This window comes from Oncorhynchus mykiss, chromosome 6 (genome assembly GCF_013265735.2).
Source record: "Oncorhynchus mykiss isolate Arlee chromosome 6, USDA_OmykA_1.1, whole genome shotgun sequence".
Classification (NCBI taxonomy): Eukaryota; Metazoa; Chordata; class Actinopteri; order Salmoniformes; family Salmonidae; genus Oncorhynchus; species Oncorhynchus mykiss.
The window spans coordinates 34,611,518-34,633,148 of NC_048570.1; the positions used below are offsets into that span (position 1 = coordinate 34,611,518).

General features: G+C 40.9%; 1 protein-coding gene across 2 annotated transcripts in view; it reads right to left on the reverse strand.

Annotated features, from left to right (window-relative positions):
* The window catches only part of LOC110525838 (polypeptide N-acetylgalactosaminyltransferase 9), an 89,486-nt gene extending 68,106 nt beyond the window's left edge, over positions 1 to 21,380 (reverse strand). For both annotated transcript variants that reach the window (XM_021606290.2, XM_036979970.1), the window contains exons 1-3: positions 20,293 to 21,380; positions 8,549 to 8,732; positions 1,935 to 2,101 (exon numbers count right to left, since the gene is read on the reverse strand). In XM_021606290.2, the coding sequence (XP_021461965.1) occupies positions 1,935 to 2,101; positions 8,549 to 8,732; positions 20,293 to 20,533 (592 nt within the window). In that variant the 5' untranslated portion in view covers positions 20,534 to 21,380. The remainder of the gene's footprint in view (positions 1 to 1,934; positions 2,102 to 8,548; positions 8,733 to 20,292) is intronic.
* Positions 21,381 to 21,631: the final 251 nt, after the last annotated feature.

Genomic DNA, 21,631 nt, shown 5'->3' on the forward strand with positions numbered 1-21,631 from the left:
TTCCATGTGTCCTATCTGTGCTTGGAGTTCAAAACAGTTAACATAAACTAAGCTAACAGTGTTATTAAAAGTGTTATTGAAACATGTTCTCAGAACATTAATAATTTCAGTTCTAAGAACATTAATAGAATCTCCCAGGAAAACTTTCAGGGAACCATAGTAAAACGTTCTCAGAACCTCCCTGCAACCTAAAAATAAACGTTCCCAGAACAGGTGAAATGTTCTGTTCTCAGTACATTAAAAAATACATTATGTTTTACCATTCAGGAAACTTAATGCTTCGTTCCCAGAACCAATGGGAAACCAAAAACGTACGTTCCATCAACTTCCCAGCTGGGATGCTATTTTCATTATATGAACCATTAAGTTATTAATTTGGAGCATATTTGGAGTTGAAATTCCAGAAGGCCTATTAATTAAACATTGTCCTTCTGATAATATTTAAGCTGCAACAATGAATGAGTGTTTGTGACTGTTACTGTATGATATACACAGCTAGCTAAACTTCATCAAGTAGAACAAGCAATTAGTTTCCCAGCGCGCCCGGCGCTCACTAAGGCAAAGTATCAGCCCAATAAATGTCACTCTGTCCCAGCTAAAGGATATGTCACAAAGACAAGGCAAACATCCCATTGGGCACAGACAATTCAACATCTATTCCAAGTTGGTTCAACCCAATGTCATTAAAATGGCGTGGAAACAACATTGATTCAACCAGTTTGTGCCCAGTGAGATGTTCCCTGTGTGTGATTCATTATGCACCAAGTGAGCCTCTGTGCCTTACCTCTAGTCATTTCTCAGAGCCGTGGTCAAATGAGAGGTGACAGGCATAGCCAGCAAGAAAAGGTCAAGTAGCCTAGCCTGCATATTAATAGTCTGTCACTGGAGAGAACAGCTTAAACATCTGCACAAATTATCATCACCAATCACAACCAGTAAATATTAGGGTAGACGGATAGGGGGAGTACTTGGTTTGGTATTTTGCCGCGGCTGCCATGTGTGCCTACTTTGTTTGGTTTAAATGGATGCCTATTTAAGAGCCTCTACATGGAGAGTGGGCAGGTGCCATTGTTGACTCTTACTTGGTCCTCTTTCAGTACGTTATTTGTGCCTCATCTCTTCGCCTACCGGGGGGAAACTGGGACTTAAATCCAGCTCCAAGCCAAGTAAGGGAGGGCCAAGTGTCGTTTGGAATCTAGTTCATTGTCCCTCTCTGAAACAGGCAGGATTTTGGGAGTCGTGGCTGAGCGGGGCCGGCTGCCACGGGCCATGCAGGTGTGTGGAAGCAACCAAAGCCCCATGTCGACCAAATCACAATGAAGGCTGTGCACTGCACATCAGTTCAACAGAGGATAGAGGCCTCTCTTTTTTTCTGGATATTTTTAAACTCACTAACAGTGTTTAAGAGCACACCCCCAAGGGTTCTCCATTCCTCTCTACTTTGCCCTCGTTCATTCTCTTCTCTGAACACATGCACAACCAACACACACAGAGAGAGAGGGAGAGAGAGAGAAAGAGAGGGAGAGAATAACACTTAAGTTAGTAATGTATTTTGTTTAACTTGACTTATTCGATCACGGCTGTTTATTTATTTTACAAGGGAATTGACTCCTTTGGCACTTTTCCCACACACAAACAGATGCAATCCTAAGTTTGTGACTCCACCCTACACTTTTAAAGAGACAAAAATGAATTGGAGAGGTAATGTTTGTGGAGCAATTAGCCACAAAAAACAATGCAGTAATACGGGGGATTGTGGTTTTTCAAATGAGATATGGGAAGCAAAACAGTAGGTCAGGTAACAGTAGCAGCGCTGTGACAAATGTAACAAGGGCTTTATAAATTCACTTGATTGATCATTTGATTGAGCACAGTCACAGGGAATGAACAGTTAGATGGTTATGCTAAAGAAGCATCTGAACTAGACATTTTACCACTGTCGCTGTTGTCGTCCACCAGGATGATCTCCTTGAGAAGGTGTGCCGGGGTGTGGTTGACCACGCTGTGGACGGACCGCAAGATGACGGACAAGGCCTCGTTCACAAAGATGAAAACCACTGAGATCTGAGGGAGGTCCTCTGGGTAGGTCAACTGCTTGCACCTGTATGGAAACAAATCCTACGGTTTTATAATTATGGAACACAATTCAGGATTTGGCCAGTGAACCGGTAATAGTGAGCTGCCCTCTTTAATTTGAATAAACCAAGTCTTGTTTGAAAGTTCTGAACTGTCATTGTAAAAGGAAGATATTGAAATGCAAAAAAAAATTGGCATATATTCAGAACATTCAAACATAAAACACTATTAATTCACTGAGCATACATACACAAGTCTTCATACATTTAATATAGTAAGACTTGTGTATGTATGCTCAGTGAATTAATAGTGTTTTAAGTCGATTCCCCTTAAAGCATACCATGGTCCCGAAACGTTTTTTGACAAAGCAAAGTAGGGGAAATAAGAGCACTCTTTAATGTGAGGGTTGTGGCAAGGGAAAGCTGCAGCCTATCTGCAAATGAAATATGCAGCTCCTTCCTGGCTAGCTAGATCTATAAGCTGGAGGTGAGAGGCAGATGAGGTGTAGAGAACAGGGCTGGGAATGACACCAACACTGATGGGCTAGGGCTTTCCTCCCTCTCTCTCTTTATCTCTCTCTCTGGCTTCCCTCTCCAGTCTCCAGAGCCAACAGTCTCTCTCTCTGTGTCTCTCCCTATCCCTCCTCCCTCCATCTCCCACAACTCTCTCTCTATAGCCCAGGATCTCAACTAGAGTAAAACGCTCTTGCAGCCACTGATTAGGCCTCTCACACCAACGCATGGTAACTGGAGCTGTGGAGCAGTGATTCTTGTGATTGCAATCCAATTTCATGTTGTCGTTTTCAATGACCCAGTTAATGGAATGAATTGCACACGCCCACAGTAGTGCTTGCTGCTGTACACAAGCACGTAAACAGGCACCATACAGTAGCGTTTAGATTTTGTATATTTTATATGCAGTTCATCATAGTCTTTTTGACTCCTCCCATTGCGTTTCCCTAGGGCTTTCACAGTAGCATAAGGCTTTGCAGGCATCTAAAGGTAAAGCTGGTCATACTGAAACGGATTCCTATGGCAACAACCACATTTTGTAAACCATCCCCCACCAGCACCTTAATTATATTTCAACTGCTGTCCCACTGGGCACACACTGGTTGAATCAACGTTGTTTCCACATCATTTCTGTGAAATTACGTTGAGCCGACGTGGACTAGGCGTTCAATTGACGTGGGGTGTTATTTAATCTTCAATTTTTTTGGTGTAATCATATTGCACCACAATTAGGTGTTAATGAAGTACTAGTCACAATAAGATGTGTTTATATTTTCAACAATGTTCTCACCTATGATTGAAATGAATGGTTTATGAGGCGGTGGTGGCAAAACGTCAACAAATGAATTCAAAACTTAAATCGGCTTGGCTCTGAGTAGATGAGAGCAGAGGTCACAAACACAATTAGTCATTTAAAGCTGGAATCCTTAATGGTGAAATTGCCACAGTCCGTTTGCGAAATTACAACAACAAAGACTTTTACTACAAACGACCACAGTTTTTTTCCCCCTTAGACATCATGCATAATAGAACAGCAGCATGTGTGCTGCAATTATTTTTACCACGAAGCACGAGGATCCCCAGCTCTGCTTCATGGACAAAACAAAAACAACAGCCGTGGGGCAGACAGTGGCGCTGTTTTCCCTACTTCCATAAGTTTTCCATAATCTTCCCCACAAAAAGTTTAGTATTTCGTCCCATATTCCTACTACACAATGACTACATCAAGCTTGTGACGAACTTGTTGGATGCATTTGCAGTTAGTTTCGGTTGTGTTTCATATTATTTTGTGCCCAATAGAAATGAATGGTAAATAATATATTGTGTGACTTGGAGTCACTTCTTTTGTAAATAAGAATATAATATGTTTCTAAACACTTCTACATTAATGTGGATGCTACCATGATTAAGGATAATCGTGAATGAACCGTGGATAATGATGAGTGAGAAAGTTAGAGGGTGAAAGATCATACCCCTAAGACATGCTAACCTCTCACCATTACCAACAACAGAGGATGTTAGCATGTCTTGGGGGTATAATATTTGACCCTGTGTGTGTGTGTGTGTGTGTGTGTGTGTGTGCATGCGCATCAGATGGAATCCAGCGTTGCTCTGCGTCCTGTCTACCCACCTAAACTTGAGAATAGTGCAGTCAGTCAGTTCTGCATAAACCAATGATGTGTGTGTGCGTGTGTGTGTTTGGCCTGCACTAACTGTTTCTCACCTCACAGCAATGGGAAATGACAGGAGAGAAATGTACAGTGATATGGAGAGGAGGAGACTGTAAGGGTGTTGTTATACATGGTCCATTTTAGGGCCTGTCCTTTGTAAACTGTACACAAATGATGTTGGTAGGAATGTTTAAAACACCACCTGTATGCTGACGACACAATTGTTTACTCCTGTGCCTCTTGTATAAATGGTTAAGTGGCATCTGGTTAAATGAAAAGCTCCATTTTAAAAACAGCACATTAAAAACTTGGCATAGAAACTGAAAATAGGTTTTAATTTGAAAAACAAAATCAGGTTTTTCTATGTCAGTTATAAAAGAACTTGTGCAAGGGACATTTTTATTTGTGTTGGACTATGGTGACACTATTTACATGCAAGCTTCCGCCAGTACCTTTCAGGGTGCTGGCCACAGTGTATCATGGAGCACTTAGGCTCATAACTTATGCAAGATCACTCATATCTTTGCTCCTCACTAACAACAAAAATCACAATCCTACAGCCTCCGCTCTCAGGACTGAAAGGGGGAAACAATCCCTCTCTCCTACAACGCTCCAAGGCCGAGCTACAAAAAACTGACGCTGTACTGTACATTATTTTGCCTAAATGGGTCATACTGTTAATGTATTCTTTGCAGTATATTACCCTATTCAAGTTCAAAGTGAAGTTCTATACGATTATTTCAGTCACAGTCAATTTCTATTTTATTCTGTCAGGAAAAGATTTGATTGAAAATCCGAATTGGTTTACATATCAGTTTATATACTGTAGGTTTCCTAGTTTGTTTTTGATTATATACAGAAAGTTCCATGTTTCCTCTCAATAATAGCAAACAGGACTGTTTTGATTGATAAGCTTTTCAGTGTATTCCTGAAATCCTTCCAAAAGGATTCCCTTTCTCTCAGCAAGTTTATTTTGTTCTCTTTCATAGCTGTTCCACTGCCTCTTTCAATCAGCCATACATGCATTTATACGTAAACACGAAGCCATGTCTGGCAGTGAATACAAGTGAATCTTTGTGCAATAGTTTTCCTTTAGTGGGGGGACAGCCACAAGCTGACAACCATGCCAAATCGAATGATGTATGTTTTATTTGGGCTAAGTTTAATTTGTCATGGCTAGTATGTGTATGAATATGGTTACCATAAGAATAAAAGCCAGAAGGGACTGGAGAAAGGCACCAGATCACTTCAGCTGAGTTGTGTCTATGGGCAAATTCAGTATTGAGGTTGTTAAGTGATATTGTAGTTCCAATGCCCTAGTTACTGAATTCAATTTAGGACATTGCTCAACCTTAAATTTGTGCCTGTCTGCTGGAACGGGGAGGTTTGTAGGTCCATAACAGTATGAGCGATCGACTCATCTGTTTGTAATGGAACTAAGCGCACTGGCAAGCTCTCATAATTCAACCTAGAACGATCTGTGACAGAAACAGAGCGCCAGATTAAGACTTATTCCCATCACACTCCCTTTTCGGCCTGCGACGCTGGCTGGCCGGCCCGCCTGCTTTTCACAGCCATGTTATTCGCTTTGAAATTTCACATTAACCTGAGATAACCTGTGCTGCACAGGAAATGAAAGCAACTCTACCCCCATATAAAGATTGTTCTCAAAAAGACATTAGTTTGCCTTGTCATTTCGCTGCCTTGTTGAGGAGATAAACTCAGCTTTTGTGGGAGAAACATTAGAGCTGAAGCCTTTTACTTACAAATGGCCGCTGCGGTGACCTTGCGATCCCATTCCAGGGTATCAGAGGCTTAAGAAATTAGGTAGCGCCCAGCCGCGTGACCTTCCTGCTTTATAGTCTAGTTCTCCAAGTCCCAGATACGTCTATGGGAAGTCTATGGGGAACCAACCTCAACATCTGTTGCATTGCTTGATCTCAATGAATATAGGAGCAAAATTGTGACATGTCTTGCTACAAATGATTACAGATGATATAGATGAATTGAAATAGAAAATATTGTACAACTTCTCATCAGGGGCTAAAAGAGCCAAACTAGAGAGCAACAGAGAGCTAACAGCATGGAAATTACATTTTCACATTGACTGTGAGGTATAGGCTAGATGTGTCTTTCATTTTCTTTCTCATTCAGATGCTATTCTCTTCTGCCCTCTGTGAACCTCAGGTGCTAGCTAGTGCATCATTCTTATTGGCCCATCCCTTCTCTAAGACATAGTATTGCAGCATTGTGCTACAGGCCACCCAAGGATGGGCAACATGGTGTGGTGTGAAATCAGTTCCTGGATGGGATAATAAAGCCTCAAGTTAACTTCCTCTGAATCAATGTTAGAAAATTTCAACGCTGGAAGGATTGGCAACATAAAGCTCAGACCACTGGACAGTGAATGGGGATAAAAGGGTTTAGGAAAATGGTCCGTCTTGACAAGTCCTGATTTGACCATGATGATAGTGGGCTGCAATTAGAATGAATAGATCGGAGGTAGGTCTTAAAACCCTACAAAAGGAGAAAGACAGTGTAATACAGAGACAGAGGGGATGAGGAGTCTGGATGTAGAGATCATTCAATAATCTCCCCCCTTCTCCGCTCCATGACTCCCGTGCAATTATGGCATTTGACCAGAGGTGTCTTGTGTTACCCTTTCCACACTATCCTACAGACCACAATCCTATAATTTGCTGGCTAAGGTATTTTCTTTTCACATTGTCCTTTCAGGCAATGTTTCAGAAATCAAGGCGGCCGCATAAGCAGGGCAATGCGGTACAGATCGGCTTGGCTCGGCTCAGTAGTGTGGAAATGGTGTCTGTATATTGAAGGTGTGTCTTGTGTGTTTCTGCACAGCCCAATTCAGTCCAACACGCAATGCAATGCACCCACATGGTATGAAAATAGCCCTATCCCGTTCCTGCACCAAGGACCCATGTTTTGATTACAATCACAGTCCTTGTCTTGTTCCAATCAGTAGACATCTTGCTACCTACGTCTAATTAATTACCCCAACAAGGTCGTTCAAAGTGCAGGGACAATGTTTGTTTTATATCATTCCAGCCATGGTGCAATAATACGCAGAACAGTGAGACATGAATATGTTAAGCTTAAACATATTGATTTCCTTTATGCATAGGGAGCCCACTGTATCTTCATCAAACAGTGTGTCTATATGGTTGTTATGAACTGCTTGGCTTTGGGGAAGGGTTTCACCCTCTGGAATGACATCTAAAGAAAGAGCATATCTTGCTGCACATGTTTGTTAATGGCGTGACCAATTGTGTTGAAATAGAGACACACGTCTCACACACAACATACAACTGCATGAATCATTATTATTTCCACAGGGTATACATAACATACAGCTGCCCCTTGCATTATATGTCAAACGCAGGACTGGGGGTATGATTATCTATCACGAGGGAGTAAACAATATACGGAAATAAATGGTCTAGCCAAACCGTCAACACTGACTTCCTGTACACACGATCAAACCAATAACACTGACTTCCTGTACACTTGATCAAACCGTCAACACTGACTTCCTGTACACATGATCAAACCGTTAACACTGACTTCCTGTAGACATTATCCTCCTCATAAAGAATAATTTCCTCAAATCCTCTTTTCCACCAAGCAATTTTCAGCTGGTTATTAATTAGTAACCCGTCTTTTCACTCTTTCCCTTGCTCGCTCTCTCCTCTCGTTGATTTTCCAGCATGAAAGAAAGGGGATTACAAAGCGGATGTGGATGAAATGAATTGTTATCCCCAGCAAAGCCCAAAGAAGTCTCTGGACGTCTCTCTCTCTATCTGTCTGTTTTTGTTCTCTGACACGGGCTGGTCTGAACACCAGTGGCATGCCTTATTATTCACTCACAGTCATTGTATCACAGATGTAGTCCCACATTCTAAATATAAGATTCATTTTAAAAAGGCCATTAATATTCCTACTGGGGTCTCCACGGTCTCTTTCATAAGAAATACTGCTGGACTCTCTCTTTTATTGCATTATTAACTAGCCTGCCGCCCCACTATCAACATCTTCTCTGGCTGTCTGGGACAATGTCTTTCCATGTAAGGAATACTCATGTCTAATGCAGCTGCCCTGGCCTAGCTACTGTACGGAGACAAGACAAATCTAAAAACCCATTTTGGGGTTCTCACTGTTTTACCTCAATTCAGTTGGCTCTTCTATTACCTACAGACAATGTTATTTTCTTTTGCACAAATAAATATAATACAAAATACTAAATGAATAAATAAATAAAGTCAAACCTACTTTTTGGGTCTGTAGTCCGGGATGCTACGGTCCAGGGATATGCGGTCACTGAGCTGGGCGTTGTAGCCATACTCCTCGTACTTTCCCTCCCCGTCAACATGGCTGTCGTCCCCCAGAGTGGCAGCTGCTCCTCCCTGGCCCAGACCCCCAGGCCCCTCCACCAGCCCCATGGGCTTCGCCAGCCCTAGAGGACACACACACACACACACACACACACACACACAGACACACACACACACACAGAGAGTGAGACGGACAGACAAAAAAAGAGACAGAGAGTGGTAGGTGAGAGGAGAGGCCATACAGAGGGACAGGTGATTGACATTCATGGGCTGTGAGAATCATGGGGAGTGCATCATTACCCTATCTGTCTTTAAAGGTGCTGAAAATACCAGCCTGGGTGTGGATTTCTCAAGATGACAGAGTAGAGCGAGCAGCAGAGAAAAAACAGTGGTGCAAGACATAGAGAGACATATAAAGTATAACATCTGCATTCTACTTCTATGGCACAAGCATTGCATTGGAGATATGAACACTGAGTGTACAAAACATTAAGAACACCTTCCTAATATTGAGTTGCACCCCCCCTTTGCCCTCAATTTGTCAGGGCAAGGAATCAAAAAGGGGGCGAAAGCATTCCACAGGGAGGCTGGCCCATGTTGGCCCATGTTGACTCCAATGCTTCCCACAGTTGTTTCAAGTTGGCTGGATGTTCTTTGGGTGGTGAACCGTTCTTGATACACACAGGAAACTATTGGGGCAGCAGGTAGCCTAGTGGTTAGAGCGTTGGACTAGTAACAGAAAGGTTGCAAGATCGAATCCCCAAGCTGACATGGTAAAAATCTGTCGTTCTGCCCCTGAAAAAGGCAGTTAACCCACTGTTCCTAAATTCTTAGAAAATAAGAATTTGTTCTTAACTGACTTGCCTAGTTAAATAAAAGGTAAAATATTGAATGTGAAAAACCCAGGAGTTTTGGCACTTACTACCTACCATACCCTGTTCAAAAGCACTTAAATATATTGTCTTGCCCATTTACCCTCAATGTCACACATACACAATCTATGGCACACATACACAATCCATGTTGAGGGTAAATGGGCATTGTCTCAATGTCTCTTCCCTTTTATCTACACTGATTGAAGTGGATTTAACAAGTGACATCAATAAGGAATAATAGCATTCACCTGGATTCACCTGGTCAGTCTATGACATGGAAAGAGCAGGTGTTCTTAATGTTTTGTACACTCAGTCTACATTTCCCTGGTACTGATCATTTTCCAGGATATCAGGTCTAAAATCACTGTTGGAATTATCCTCATTTGGAGAAGCACATTAGATACGCTTTCCTTATAACCTAATTAGAATTAGACTGAAACTGATTGGGACTGACAGGTTTACAGATACTATTGGTCACTATTGCAGTTCTCTAGACTGTTATAATTCCCTGCAGAGGAAGGGGTCAGCTCTGTAAATACAAAATCTATCAACAAACAAATACAGCTTTTCAACTACACATTGATGGCCGTTCACTAAGTGATTTTAAGTCTTCCCACTGGGCACACAGGTTGAATCAACGTCGTTTCCATGTCATTTTCATGACATTACGTGGAACCAACGTGGAATAGATGTTGAATTGACGTCTACTGTGCACAGTGGATCACACATCAGAAATACATTTGTCAGTTAAGTCTCCCACTATTGTAACCAGTTGTGGAAAAAGTACCCACTTATCATACTTGAGTAAAAGTATAGACACCTTCTTTAATAGTATAAAGCATTTCAAATTGCTTATAATAAGCACATCAGACAGATTTATTTTTACAGATAGCCAGGGGCACACTACAACACACAGACATAATTTACAAACAAAGCATTTGTGTTTAGTGAGTCTCCCAGATAAGAGGTAGTAGAGATGACCAGGGATGTTCTCTTGATGAGTGAAGTGAGTGAATTGGACCATTTTCGTGTCCTGGTCAGTATTTTTGCGTGTCAGGGAAAATGTACATTTTGTACATTTTGTAATTTTCTTTAGGAATGTAATGGAGTAAACGTAAAGTCGTCAAAAATATAAATAGTAAAGTACAGATACAGTACCTAAAGAAAACTACTTAAGTAGTACTTTAAAGTATTTTGACTTAAGTACTTTACAGCACTGATTGTGACTTGACATCCGATTGAATGTATCAGACATTGATGCCCTTATTAAAATGACACAGTACAATGCATTTAGCAGACTATAACACAGTTCCCCTGTCTGTGACATTTATAAAGGGGAAAGGGTTATCAGAAATTAAGGGTACAATGGGTTATCAGAAATTAGATTTTCCGAGATCTCAGCAGTCAAATTTTTTAAATATTTTTTTCATTTAACCTTTATTTAACTCATCAAGTGAATGCTCTTGGAAGTTTTCAGTCTTTAATCACAGACAGTGATATTTTGCTGTTAAACTTTCCAGAACGACTTCAAAGTCTGGCTCTTAATGATAGTTTTGGTTTGTATTTATATTCCTGGCTCTTTCTTTTTCTACCTTTCACCTTGTCTGTTTAAGTATGGAGACTCTGCTGCATCTTGTCTACTATAGGTATGAAGTCTCATAGCGTTTCTGGTTTGGGTATTTTAAATCATGCTGCACAGTGACATTGTAGGGGCTTAATTGTATCTGTGTGTCATACTTCCAGTGTGATCTCCACAGGTAAACCATGTTGCCTCTTCTCAACGGATGAAGAGAAACAGCAAGTAAACAGGCCATACTAATGAAGATCTTCTCCCCAAGCCATTGCAAAGAAAACATTTTGGGGATGAGGGCTTTGAGGTTCTGGGAGATTTGCCATTGGAGCTGAACGATTGGCGGTTGCAAGCTGTCACCTGTCACGAGAGGGATCACATCAGGGGACACGCAGTGGTGTCATCTGACACCCTGGGTGGGGTTCAGTAGCGTTATGAACCCAGTCTGAATCCCAATCGCCGCTCTCGTAACACTGAGGCAATCTAAGAAGCAACTGAAAGTAAAATCTGGAGTGCCTCTGCGTGAGACTCGGAAACAGCCTAACATCCCCGCGGTTTTGTTTTCCGCAGTCCTTGTTATTTTGCTCCCCTCACTCTCGGCTTCTTCTGGCTGGTTGAAGAAAATTCCATTAGAGGATGAGCGGATGCACATTGAGCCAGGAAGTCTGTCTGCCATTTGCTGCTGCCTGACAGAGTGGAGAAGAGGTATTTTAACATAGGCCTCGTGCGACTGACATGGTTCGAACCCTGGTCTCTTACACGTCAGAAGAGCACATTAGCCCGCTAAGCTAAATCTTAGTCAGTGGTCCAGGAAGCCAATGCAACTCTAAACGTCTAAAGCAATGTTACTCATCATCAGTGGTGTAGTGGAGGGTAAATACAGTTTACCCACCTTTTTCTATTTTGCGTGACAGTGCAGAAAAATCCATTGTGAGTCTAGGATCAGAGTTTACTGACTGAGGATCAGAGTTTACCTTCCTATTTTTTTACCACTACATCACTGCTCATCATGTGAGTGTGGTCCAGAGTACTGGTTTTATCCTGTGTTGTTTTTACGCATTATTGAGCAGCAACAGCAAACAGAACCGGCTCGGGGATTTGGTGGTGATTGGTTTGGAGCTGCCTTTGCTGTGCTGCTGCCAAAACAATTGGGCTTTGATAACACCTCAGAGAATCATTTGTTGTAGTTACAATTTCTCACTCTGCTGCTGATTCATCTGTTCATGTTTTTTTTTCTTCGCTTGAGGTTGAATATTCTGTTGATTGGAGCAAAGCAAGGAATCCTTACAATGCCACAACTTATTAGTGTAAATAGAGGGGTTAAGCTTTGGATGAAAAACGACAAGTCCGCTATAAGGATGTATAAATTAAATTGGGTTTTATTACAAACCACTCTGAATTGGTACAGTAGATATTGCTAAGTGTGTAAAGCTACTTGAGATATTAAATTAGACAAGCCTCAAGCCATTCAATATAATTCATATTCCAGACCGAATCAAACATTGAATGATTGCATTCACTAAAACCCATGAGTAGGTTGACTCATTATCTACAACAATGAGAGACGTCTCAGACAAGGCAACAAAATACAACAGTAATATGCTTGTGCGACTCATCATTTAAATATATTGGACTCTCATTCAGAGTAAAGATTATTGTGACTCAGGTTGGGCAAACTACTGGGGAAACAACAATGGCATTTGCTCCAGCTACCAGTGTTTGGCCAGAACTCTGAATGTCAGTGCACCTCTATGACTAATCGTGTAACTGTACAGTTGACCACAGTGTTTGAGCACTGTGTTTGAGCACTGTGTTTGAGCACTGTGTTTGAGCACTGTGTTTGAGCACTGTGCTTGCTCCATTGGGTTGGACCTGTATACAATGTGCAGAAACATTCATTTGTTCAGTCAAGGCAGACAATATGCCTACCATGATGTCGTTCTGTGACTATGAAGCAGAATAAATCTGGGAAGGAAGGGTAGGGGAATCAAGTATACAAGATTTGTCCAGGACACTGACAACAGGTGTATTAGACTGACTTATAGGGCACTTTTAAATGACTTTTCTGTCTGGGGTAAAACTGTACATTGCTTATTCACTATGGCAAAGCCACCAAAAAGAGCATCAAGCTTTTTAGCGTAAACACAAGCATATCTACAGACGTGTGTAATCCTATCCTATTGTGATGATTCATGTTGTATCACTGACACATCCTCAACCCAACTTCCTCTAGTTTCATTCTTCAAACTACACATTAGCAAAACACCTTAATTATCCCACAATGAGGTAATTACAGGGAAACATCTGGTTGTTCCACCGTAAACACACAGGTGCTATTCCCTGTATTATGAGATTTGCAGCACGCTATTGGGAGATAAAGGTTTGCATTCAAAATGACACCCTAGTTCACTACGTAGTGCACTACTTTTGACCAGAGCTTTATGGGCCCTGTTCAAAAGTAATGCACTCTATAGGGAATAGGGTGCCATTTGGGACTCAGAGGAGGATGATGTACTGTTCCTATGCACTCAGATGGACAGATGTGTCTGTGCAGATATGAGAACGAGAAAGACTGACTACCATCAAACTAGGTGCACTATGTCCAAGTGCATATCTATCTTGATGTTCAGTCGCTCACCTCAGAATCCATTTTTACAGAGGCGCCCGCAACATGATACATTAAAGGCATTACAGTGATAAATTATGCAACAACCTTAAAAAAGTGTCTAACTTGGGCTTTTTCGATAGATGTCAAACTAAAAGACATCCCAATTTTGTGAATGATTTAAAGGAAAAGTGGAGTTATGCGTGTCAAAAGTGAAGCTGAGATGTTATAAATATTGATGTCTTGGATGTGGTCGAGTGATCTGTTGTTCAAGAAGAGGAAAATAACTCCCTGTGGTTGGCTTTAAAAGCTACAATGTGGGCGATCCATAAAACATTGGCAACACGGGAAAGGCATTACGCATAAAGTCCTAATTTTCTGCTCTTTTCAAAAAACGCAAACCAATGAGTCCCAGGGGTGATTCGTATCTGGAAATGATCAGAATGATATGTCGAGACCCAATGTGCCATCACAACAATCTAAGCTTGCATGGCAACACATGCAAAGGTCTGAGAGTGGAAAGAACTGTTTCAAAAGAAGAAGTGCACAATAGCACCATTTAGCTATTATAAGGCAAAAATACTTTATTAATCTAGTACAGTATATCTGTCTATAAATCATGTAATACGCCAGTTTCCTAATGAAAATGAAATATTTTCACACGAATCTAACCTCTCATTTAGGAGGCCAAGGACATTTTCATATCAGGGCTTTGTAGGGAATCATCAAATTCAAGTTTCAAAATAACCACCATATGAAATCTCTCGCTCTTCCCAAAGTGTCATTATCCTGTCGATAGAATGCAGATTGTCAGAAGAGGCGGTGAATTCATTACAGAGATTCAGATTCCTAAAGACTGGAACTGATGAAATGATTATCATCTGTTCCTGAAAATGTTTGGTAGATGATTCCTTATCGACATATCATTACTGGAAAATATATTGAATTCCTTCACAGGCTCCATTCCCTCACTCCAATCTGCTGGGGAGTTGTCCGTGGGCTCTCCAATATACTGTAGAATTACTGATGAATACTATTAAGGTATGGGGTATGGGAGATGAGACAAAATTACATTTCTAATTCCTTGTCAGGATTTCTCTCTCCCCAGGCTTTATTAACAACATTGCTCACTGCAGCATAATCGAAGAGTTTATCTCCCAAATGCTTTACCCACCAATTTTTCACATTTGTTTTTTTTCATTAGAAATGATTGCATATTGGTACCTTCATGGGTGTTTAAAATATTACTGTTCTCCGATTTTTATTAATCAATTTTTTTGCAAAACACTATATATCCATTGTTCAGTTGAAATGGAATGTTCGTATCCTGTATATTTGACTGTCTCACCTAGCTTTCTTAAAATGAATGCACTTATTGTAAGTCGCTCTGGATAAGAACATCTGCTAAATGACTAAAATGTCAAATGTAAATGTTTTACATACAGATCTCATTTTACTGTATTGAAGTTTTTTAATATTGACGTCACAAATGTATCATTTGTAAATGTAAATGTCTTAATTAGAAGTGTAGTTATTTGATACATTTGACTGTGTAAAACCTAAAGCTAAGTTACCAATGTTTCAGAAAATGTATATATATAGCGTTTTGAAATTAAACTCTTCAATTGGGCATTATAGATATGAGTCATATCTAGTGCTGCAGATGGAATGTCCATGCCATCTCATCACCTCCACTAACACAGGATGAAACCAGAAGTGACATGCATCACTGATGACAAACACTCAGCCCTGCTCAGCTCAGCCTGTCTGTTTTAGGACAGCATTGGGTTGGAGGCTGTGACATCTGAATGCAACTGATGTTGAAACTAAAATAGCTGTGCAGCAACACTGACCATCCAACCTGACAGAGCTTGGGAGGATCTGCAGAGAGCAATGGGTGAAACTCCCCAAATACAGGTGTGCTAAGCTTGTAGCGTCCTTCCCAAGAAGACTCGAGGCTGTAATCGCTGCCAAAGGTCCTTCAACAAAATACTGAATAAAGGGTCGGAATACTTGCAGTATGTAAATGTTTTAAAGTTTTTTTATTTTTTTTTATACATTTGCAAACATTTATAAAAACCTGTTATTTGCTCTGTCATTATGGGATATTGTGTGCAGATTGATGAGGGAAAAAAACTATTTCATCAATTTTAGAATAAGGCTGTAACATAACAAAATGTGGAAAAGGTCAAAGGGTCTGAATACTTTCCAAAGGCACTGTATTTATTGATGATTATTGATAAACAAATACACTTCTGGCCCATAACATGAATACACCGATCAGAGAGGATCTATCTGTGAATCTAAAGTTGCACTGATAGTAAGTAGAGATCTGGCATTTTGTATATACTGTTTAGGTCACAACACTGTCCTATAAGCCTGTTAACCAGAAGCTTAAACCCAGATATACGCTTATCCAGCAGAGGATAGTGCCTCTTCAGCAGAGGAGAGATGCTGATAACCCTCTTGTCAGTTATTTCCGTACTGAAAGAGTTGCTGATAACACACTTCACTGTTGTTTTTGTGAGCAATGACCTCATTGAAATATTAGATAGTGTTAGATGATATTAGATAATATTAGATAATGGTTGCATCCCAAATGTCACTCTATGCCCTATCCTGTATAGTGCACTACTACTTGCCCTATGGGTCCTTGTCAAAAGTAGTGCACTATAGGACGTAGGGTGCTAACTATAGGAAGTAGAGTGCCATTTTTGATGCCAGTGAAGCGGCCTTTGCAACCAAATTGACTGGTTCACAAATCTATGGAATATTTAAACCCACACATTAACCAAATACAAAATGAGGGCACATTGTCCAAATCACTGACTGAGCAGTACTGGAACAAATGCTTGCACAATGCACAGGAGCTGCATCACCTTGCAAAGCCATGTAATAGAAGATTGGGCATTTTAAATGTCCTCTAAATCTAATTGGGCCTTGTCTTAATCCATTGGCATGTCACTGTTGGACAATAAACAACTGAAAAATGGGCAATTACCTCAAATCGCTGCTGGACATGGTAATAGTTATTGGCACGCAAGTTTCTCACTCTGTACAGCCAATCCCAATTGCAATAGAATACAATTAGTGGTCTGTGCCCCATTTACATATTGGGTAATAAATCGGGATATAAATGTATGATTAAGTGTGTCAATAAATAGTTGGATGCTAAACATGGAGGGGTTGGTGACAGGGGGGGAGGATTCCTCCAGACTCTGTCTGACTCTGTACACTTCAGGGCAAATACATTTAAAAAATGTTTTAAATAACAATGTTTTTATTGTCACACACCAGATAGGTTCAGTGAAATGTCCAGATGGGTGCAGGATCTAACCTCTCATTCACGAGGGCAAGGACATATTCATATCGGGGCTTTGTAGGGAATCAAATTCAAGTTTCAAAATAACCACCGTATGAAATCTCTCGCTCTTCCCAAAGTGTCATTATCCTGTAGATAGAATGTAGATTGTCAGAAGAGGCGGTGAATTCATTAGAGATTCAAATTCCTAAAGACAGGAACTGATGAAATGATTATAATCTGTTCATGAAAATGTTTGGTAGATGATTCCTTATCTACATACAGTGGGGCAAAAAAGTATTGTCAGCCACCAAAAAAATCCAGAAAATCACATTGTAGGATTTTTTATGAATTTATTTGCAAATTATGGTGGAAAATAAATATTTGGTCAATAACAAAAGTTTCTCAATACTTTGTTAAATACACTTTGTTGGCAATGACAGAGGTCAAACGTTTTCTGTAAGTCTTCACAAGGTTTTCACATACTGTTGCTGGTATTTTGGCCCATTCCTCCATGCAGATCTCCTCTAGAGCAGTGATGTTTTGGGGCTGTTGCTGGGCAACACGGACTTTCAACTCCCTCCAAAGATTTTCTATGGGGTTGAGATCTGGAGACTGGCTAGGCCACTCCAGGACCTTGAAATGCTTCTTACGAAGCCACTCCTTCGTTGCCCGGGCGGTGTGTTTGGGATCATTGTCATGCTGAAAGACCCAGACACGTTTCATCTTCAATGCCCTTGCTGATGGAAGGAGGTTTTCACTCCAAATCTCACGATACATGGCCCCATTCATTCTTTCCTTTACACGGATCAGTCGTCCTGGTCCCTTTGCAGAAAAGCAGCCACAAAGCATGATGTTTCCACCCCCATGCTTCACAGTAGGTATGGTGTTCTTTGGATGCAACTCAGCATTCTTTGTCCTCCAAACACGACGAGTTGAGTTTTTACCAAAAAGTTATATTTTGGTTTCATCTGACCATATGACATTCTCCCAATCTTATTCTGGATTATCCAAATGCTCTCTAGCAAACTTCAGACGGGACTGGACATGTACTGGCTTAAGCAGGGGGACACGTCTGGCACTGCAGGATTTGAGTCCCTGGCGTCGTAGTGTATTACTGATGGTAGGCTTTGTTACTTTGGTCCCAGCTCTCTGCAGGTCATTCACTAGGTCCCCCCGTGTGGTTCTGGGATTTTTGCTCACCGTTCTTGTGATCATTTTGACCCCACGGGGTGAGATCTTGTGTGGAGCCCCAGATCGAGGGAGATTATCAGTGGTCTTGTATGTCTTCCATTTCCTAATAATTGCTAACACAGTTGATTTCTTCAAACCAAGCTGCTTACCTATTGCAGATTCAGTCTTCCCAGCCTGGTGCAGGTCTACAATTTTGTTTCTGGTGTCCTTTGACAGCTCTTTGGTCTTGGCCATAGTGGAGTTTGGAGTGTGACTGTTTGAGGTTGTGGGCAGGTGTCTTTTATACTGATAACAAGTTCAAACAGGTGCCATTAATGCAGGTAATGAGTGGAGGACAGAGGAGCTTAAAGAAGAAGTTACAGGTCTGTGAGAGCCAGAAATCTTGCTTGTTTGTAGGTGACCAAATACTTATTTTCCACCATAATTTGCAAATAAATTCATAAAAAATCCTACAATGTGATTTTCTGGATTTTTTTCTTCTCATTTTGTCTGTCATAGTTGAAGTGTACCGATGATGAAAATTACAGGCCTCTCTCATCTTTTTAAGTGGGAGAACTTGCACAATTGGTGGCTGACTAAATACGTTTTTTGCCACACTATCATTACTGGAAAATATATTTAGGGAACATGCATAAAATGTTTGGGAATAACAATGTTTTTATTGTCACACACCAGATAGGTGCAGTGAAATGTTATTTTCTACAGTTAACCATAGTAGTTCAGCGGCTTTGGAGCAAATTAAGGTTAAGTGCCTTGCTCAAGGGCACATCGGCAGAGTTTTCACTTTGGCGGCTCAGGTATTCGAACCAGCAACCTTTTGGTTACTGGCCCAGTGCTCTATCTGCTAGGCTCCCTGCTGCCCTACATACATAAATACATGGTGGCTCCCCGGCCCCTTACACTAGATAAAGCCCCCTGAATGTGAGGATGCATCATATATTTGGTGAGGCAGTGCCTCCTGGCTTTGCTCCAAAGGCCTTGACAACTTTTGAGAAAGGGAATAAACTGACTACAAACACTTTCACCAAAATCCTGTTCAAAATACAATAGTGCCGGCATTAATAGGCCTTTTGCTGGGCACCAAGGCCCAATTTCACTATGGTGGTTTGATACAGTGAGTACACAACTTATCTTTTAAGAACCTGCCTCTATGGAAATTATTTTATGTTAAAATTTTCACCTTGAAGCAGAGTTTTGTTGACGTTGACTGAATAGGGAGATTGAGGGAATTATTTGCTACTTCAAACAAATCAGTAATGGCACAGGCTGCTTATAATGGGATTTGTATATACTATTGATAACATATGGCTGATTCTTACTGCATTTGGGGAATTGACTGTATAAAATGCTGCATACTCAATATTCTCTACAAGGGTTAAAAGGACCTCTCAAATTAAATGTTGGACTTTCAGTCTATGGCTCTCACGTTTCATGAGCGAGTAGGACCATGGAACACACAGATGTTTTTAACACGATTTAAAGGATGCTGTTTTGCCAGGCAGACCAAATTTCCTACAATACATTTCAGTGACTAAGGGCAACATAACAAAATAAAGCTGTTTTTTCATTTGATAAAGAACCATTTTTTTGGAACTTCTTTTAGATTTCAGACAGCCCATCAAGATGATTGTATTGGGGCCAAGGGAATGAGAAAAGCAGAACTCAGTAGCCAGAGGCAGGGTTGTTTTCCCCTATGGGAATAATATACAACTATTGGCTAAGGTCGTTGATTTCAGTTATTGATAGGGATCATACCAAGTTAAGTGAACATATTAGGAACTGTAGCATTGATTCTACTTGAGTAAAATATATTCACTAGTTGGCAATAGTTTGTAACACCATGAAGAGCCACCATCCATTACAGGATGACTCACGCTGCACAAAATAACTGTACCGTACTGACTGACACCATCTGATTGGCTGATATACCAGTTGCATAATATCTTATTGACCATTGTCTGATCAAGTCCAATGTAACATACATAGGCTGTTTATAGTTGCTCCGTAGTAAAATGACAGTAACTCAGGATGTACATAACTATAGAGATGTCTCCAAAATGAATACTGACAATTAAAAAAAGATCTCATACTTGAGTAAAGACTATACTGAATGTTGTTAAGTAAGTATACTCCATACCGTTTAATTGGTTGTAGACAACGTCCTCGAGCCGCTCCAGCCTCTGAAGTATAGACTGCCTGTCCACTAAGTTGGACACTTTTCCATTCCTGGTTCTCAGTCTCTGGTCTGATATCCTGCCGATCTGAATGAGTTCCTCAGAACGGTCTTGTATTCTGCAGTACACTGAGAACAATATGATCCCCACAAAAACAAAAATGTTAACCGTGAGCAAAGTTTTTATTTTGCGTGCCACAGCCATGTAACCTAAGAGAACAGTCGGGCTTACTCCTTCAAGCCAAATAATAATCCATTTAGAGTATTTAGCTAACTCTCGGCTCTGTAGCAGTGAAAAGCAGACGCTTTCAGTGGAAGTCAACTTTGGGAGTCCTGAAACGAGGAGCTGTCTTTTCAGCACCACTGAGATACCGGCGGCAGCTTCTCTAGGGCTGGTGTGGAGCTACTACTGTTCAAGCTTATGGTCTCCCAGACTGTGTATCCAGATGCTGTACTGGAGAAGTTGAAGGTTGACAAGCATGCTGGACAAAACAATGTTTTCTCTTTAGATCAACGCAGTACCCCTATACCTTTACAGACTCACTGCTGGTGGAGAGAAATGTCTTGTGGTGTCCACTATAAATACATTACGTCAGACACGAACCAAAGTCTTAAATAGGAGATCATATGTATTGTAGCAAGACACGTGCACTGTAATGTGGAAAGTCGTCAAATCTCAGTCACAAGGACAACATCAGCTCGTCCATCCTTAACAGTGCATAATACCGTATTTGCGAAGCTGCATTCGATATCACTGCTTAGACATTTCCTCTCTCAAAGGCGTTGTGGTCACAGCATTCGGCCTGATCCTGAAATAGATTCGGATGTATCTCGAAATGTGCACATGCCTCCCTCAATTATGCAGTGAGTTTCTTCCATCAATCCACCATTGGTCGCAATAGAACGTTGAGGTGGTGACAGAAGTTCAGAACGGGTTTGTCCTCAAATGCTGTCAAACGGTTCCGATGCTCGCACTGCCTCTCTGCATGGTGAGCGAGCCAACCATTCTCTGTTGCCAGCTCTCGCATGCTGTATTGCATCCCACCCTCACTCTGTTCAGACGTCTCTCAGAGGAAGAGCGCAGGGAAAGCGCTACTGCGTTGTGACGTTTAGCGGCACAGTCATGAATATTCACGAGCTGTCTCAGGGATAAAATACACATGAATATAAAAAGCTATTTTCTTTGAATTCTTACGGTGCACTGTATCCGGCCACTTAATAACAATAACATAACATGATAATAATATGTCATTAGAAAATATATTATGCAACCCTAGGCTATGTCCACTATGTGTATTGACTA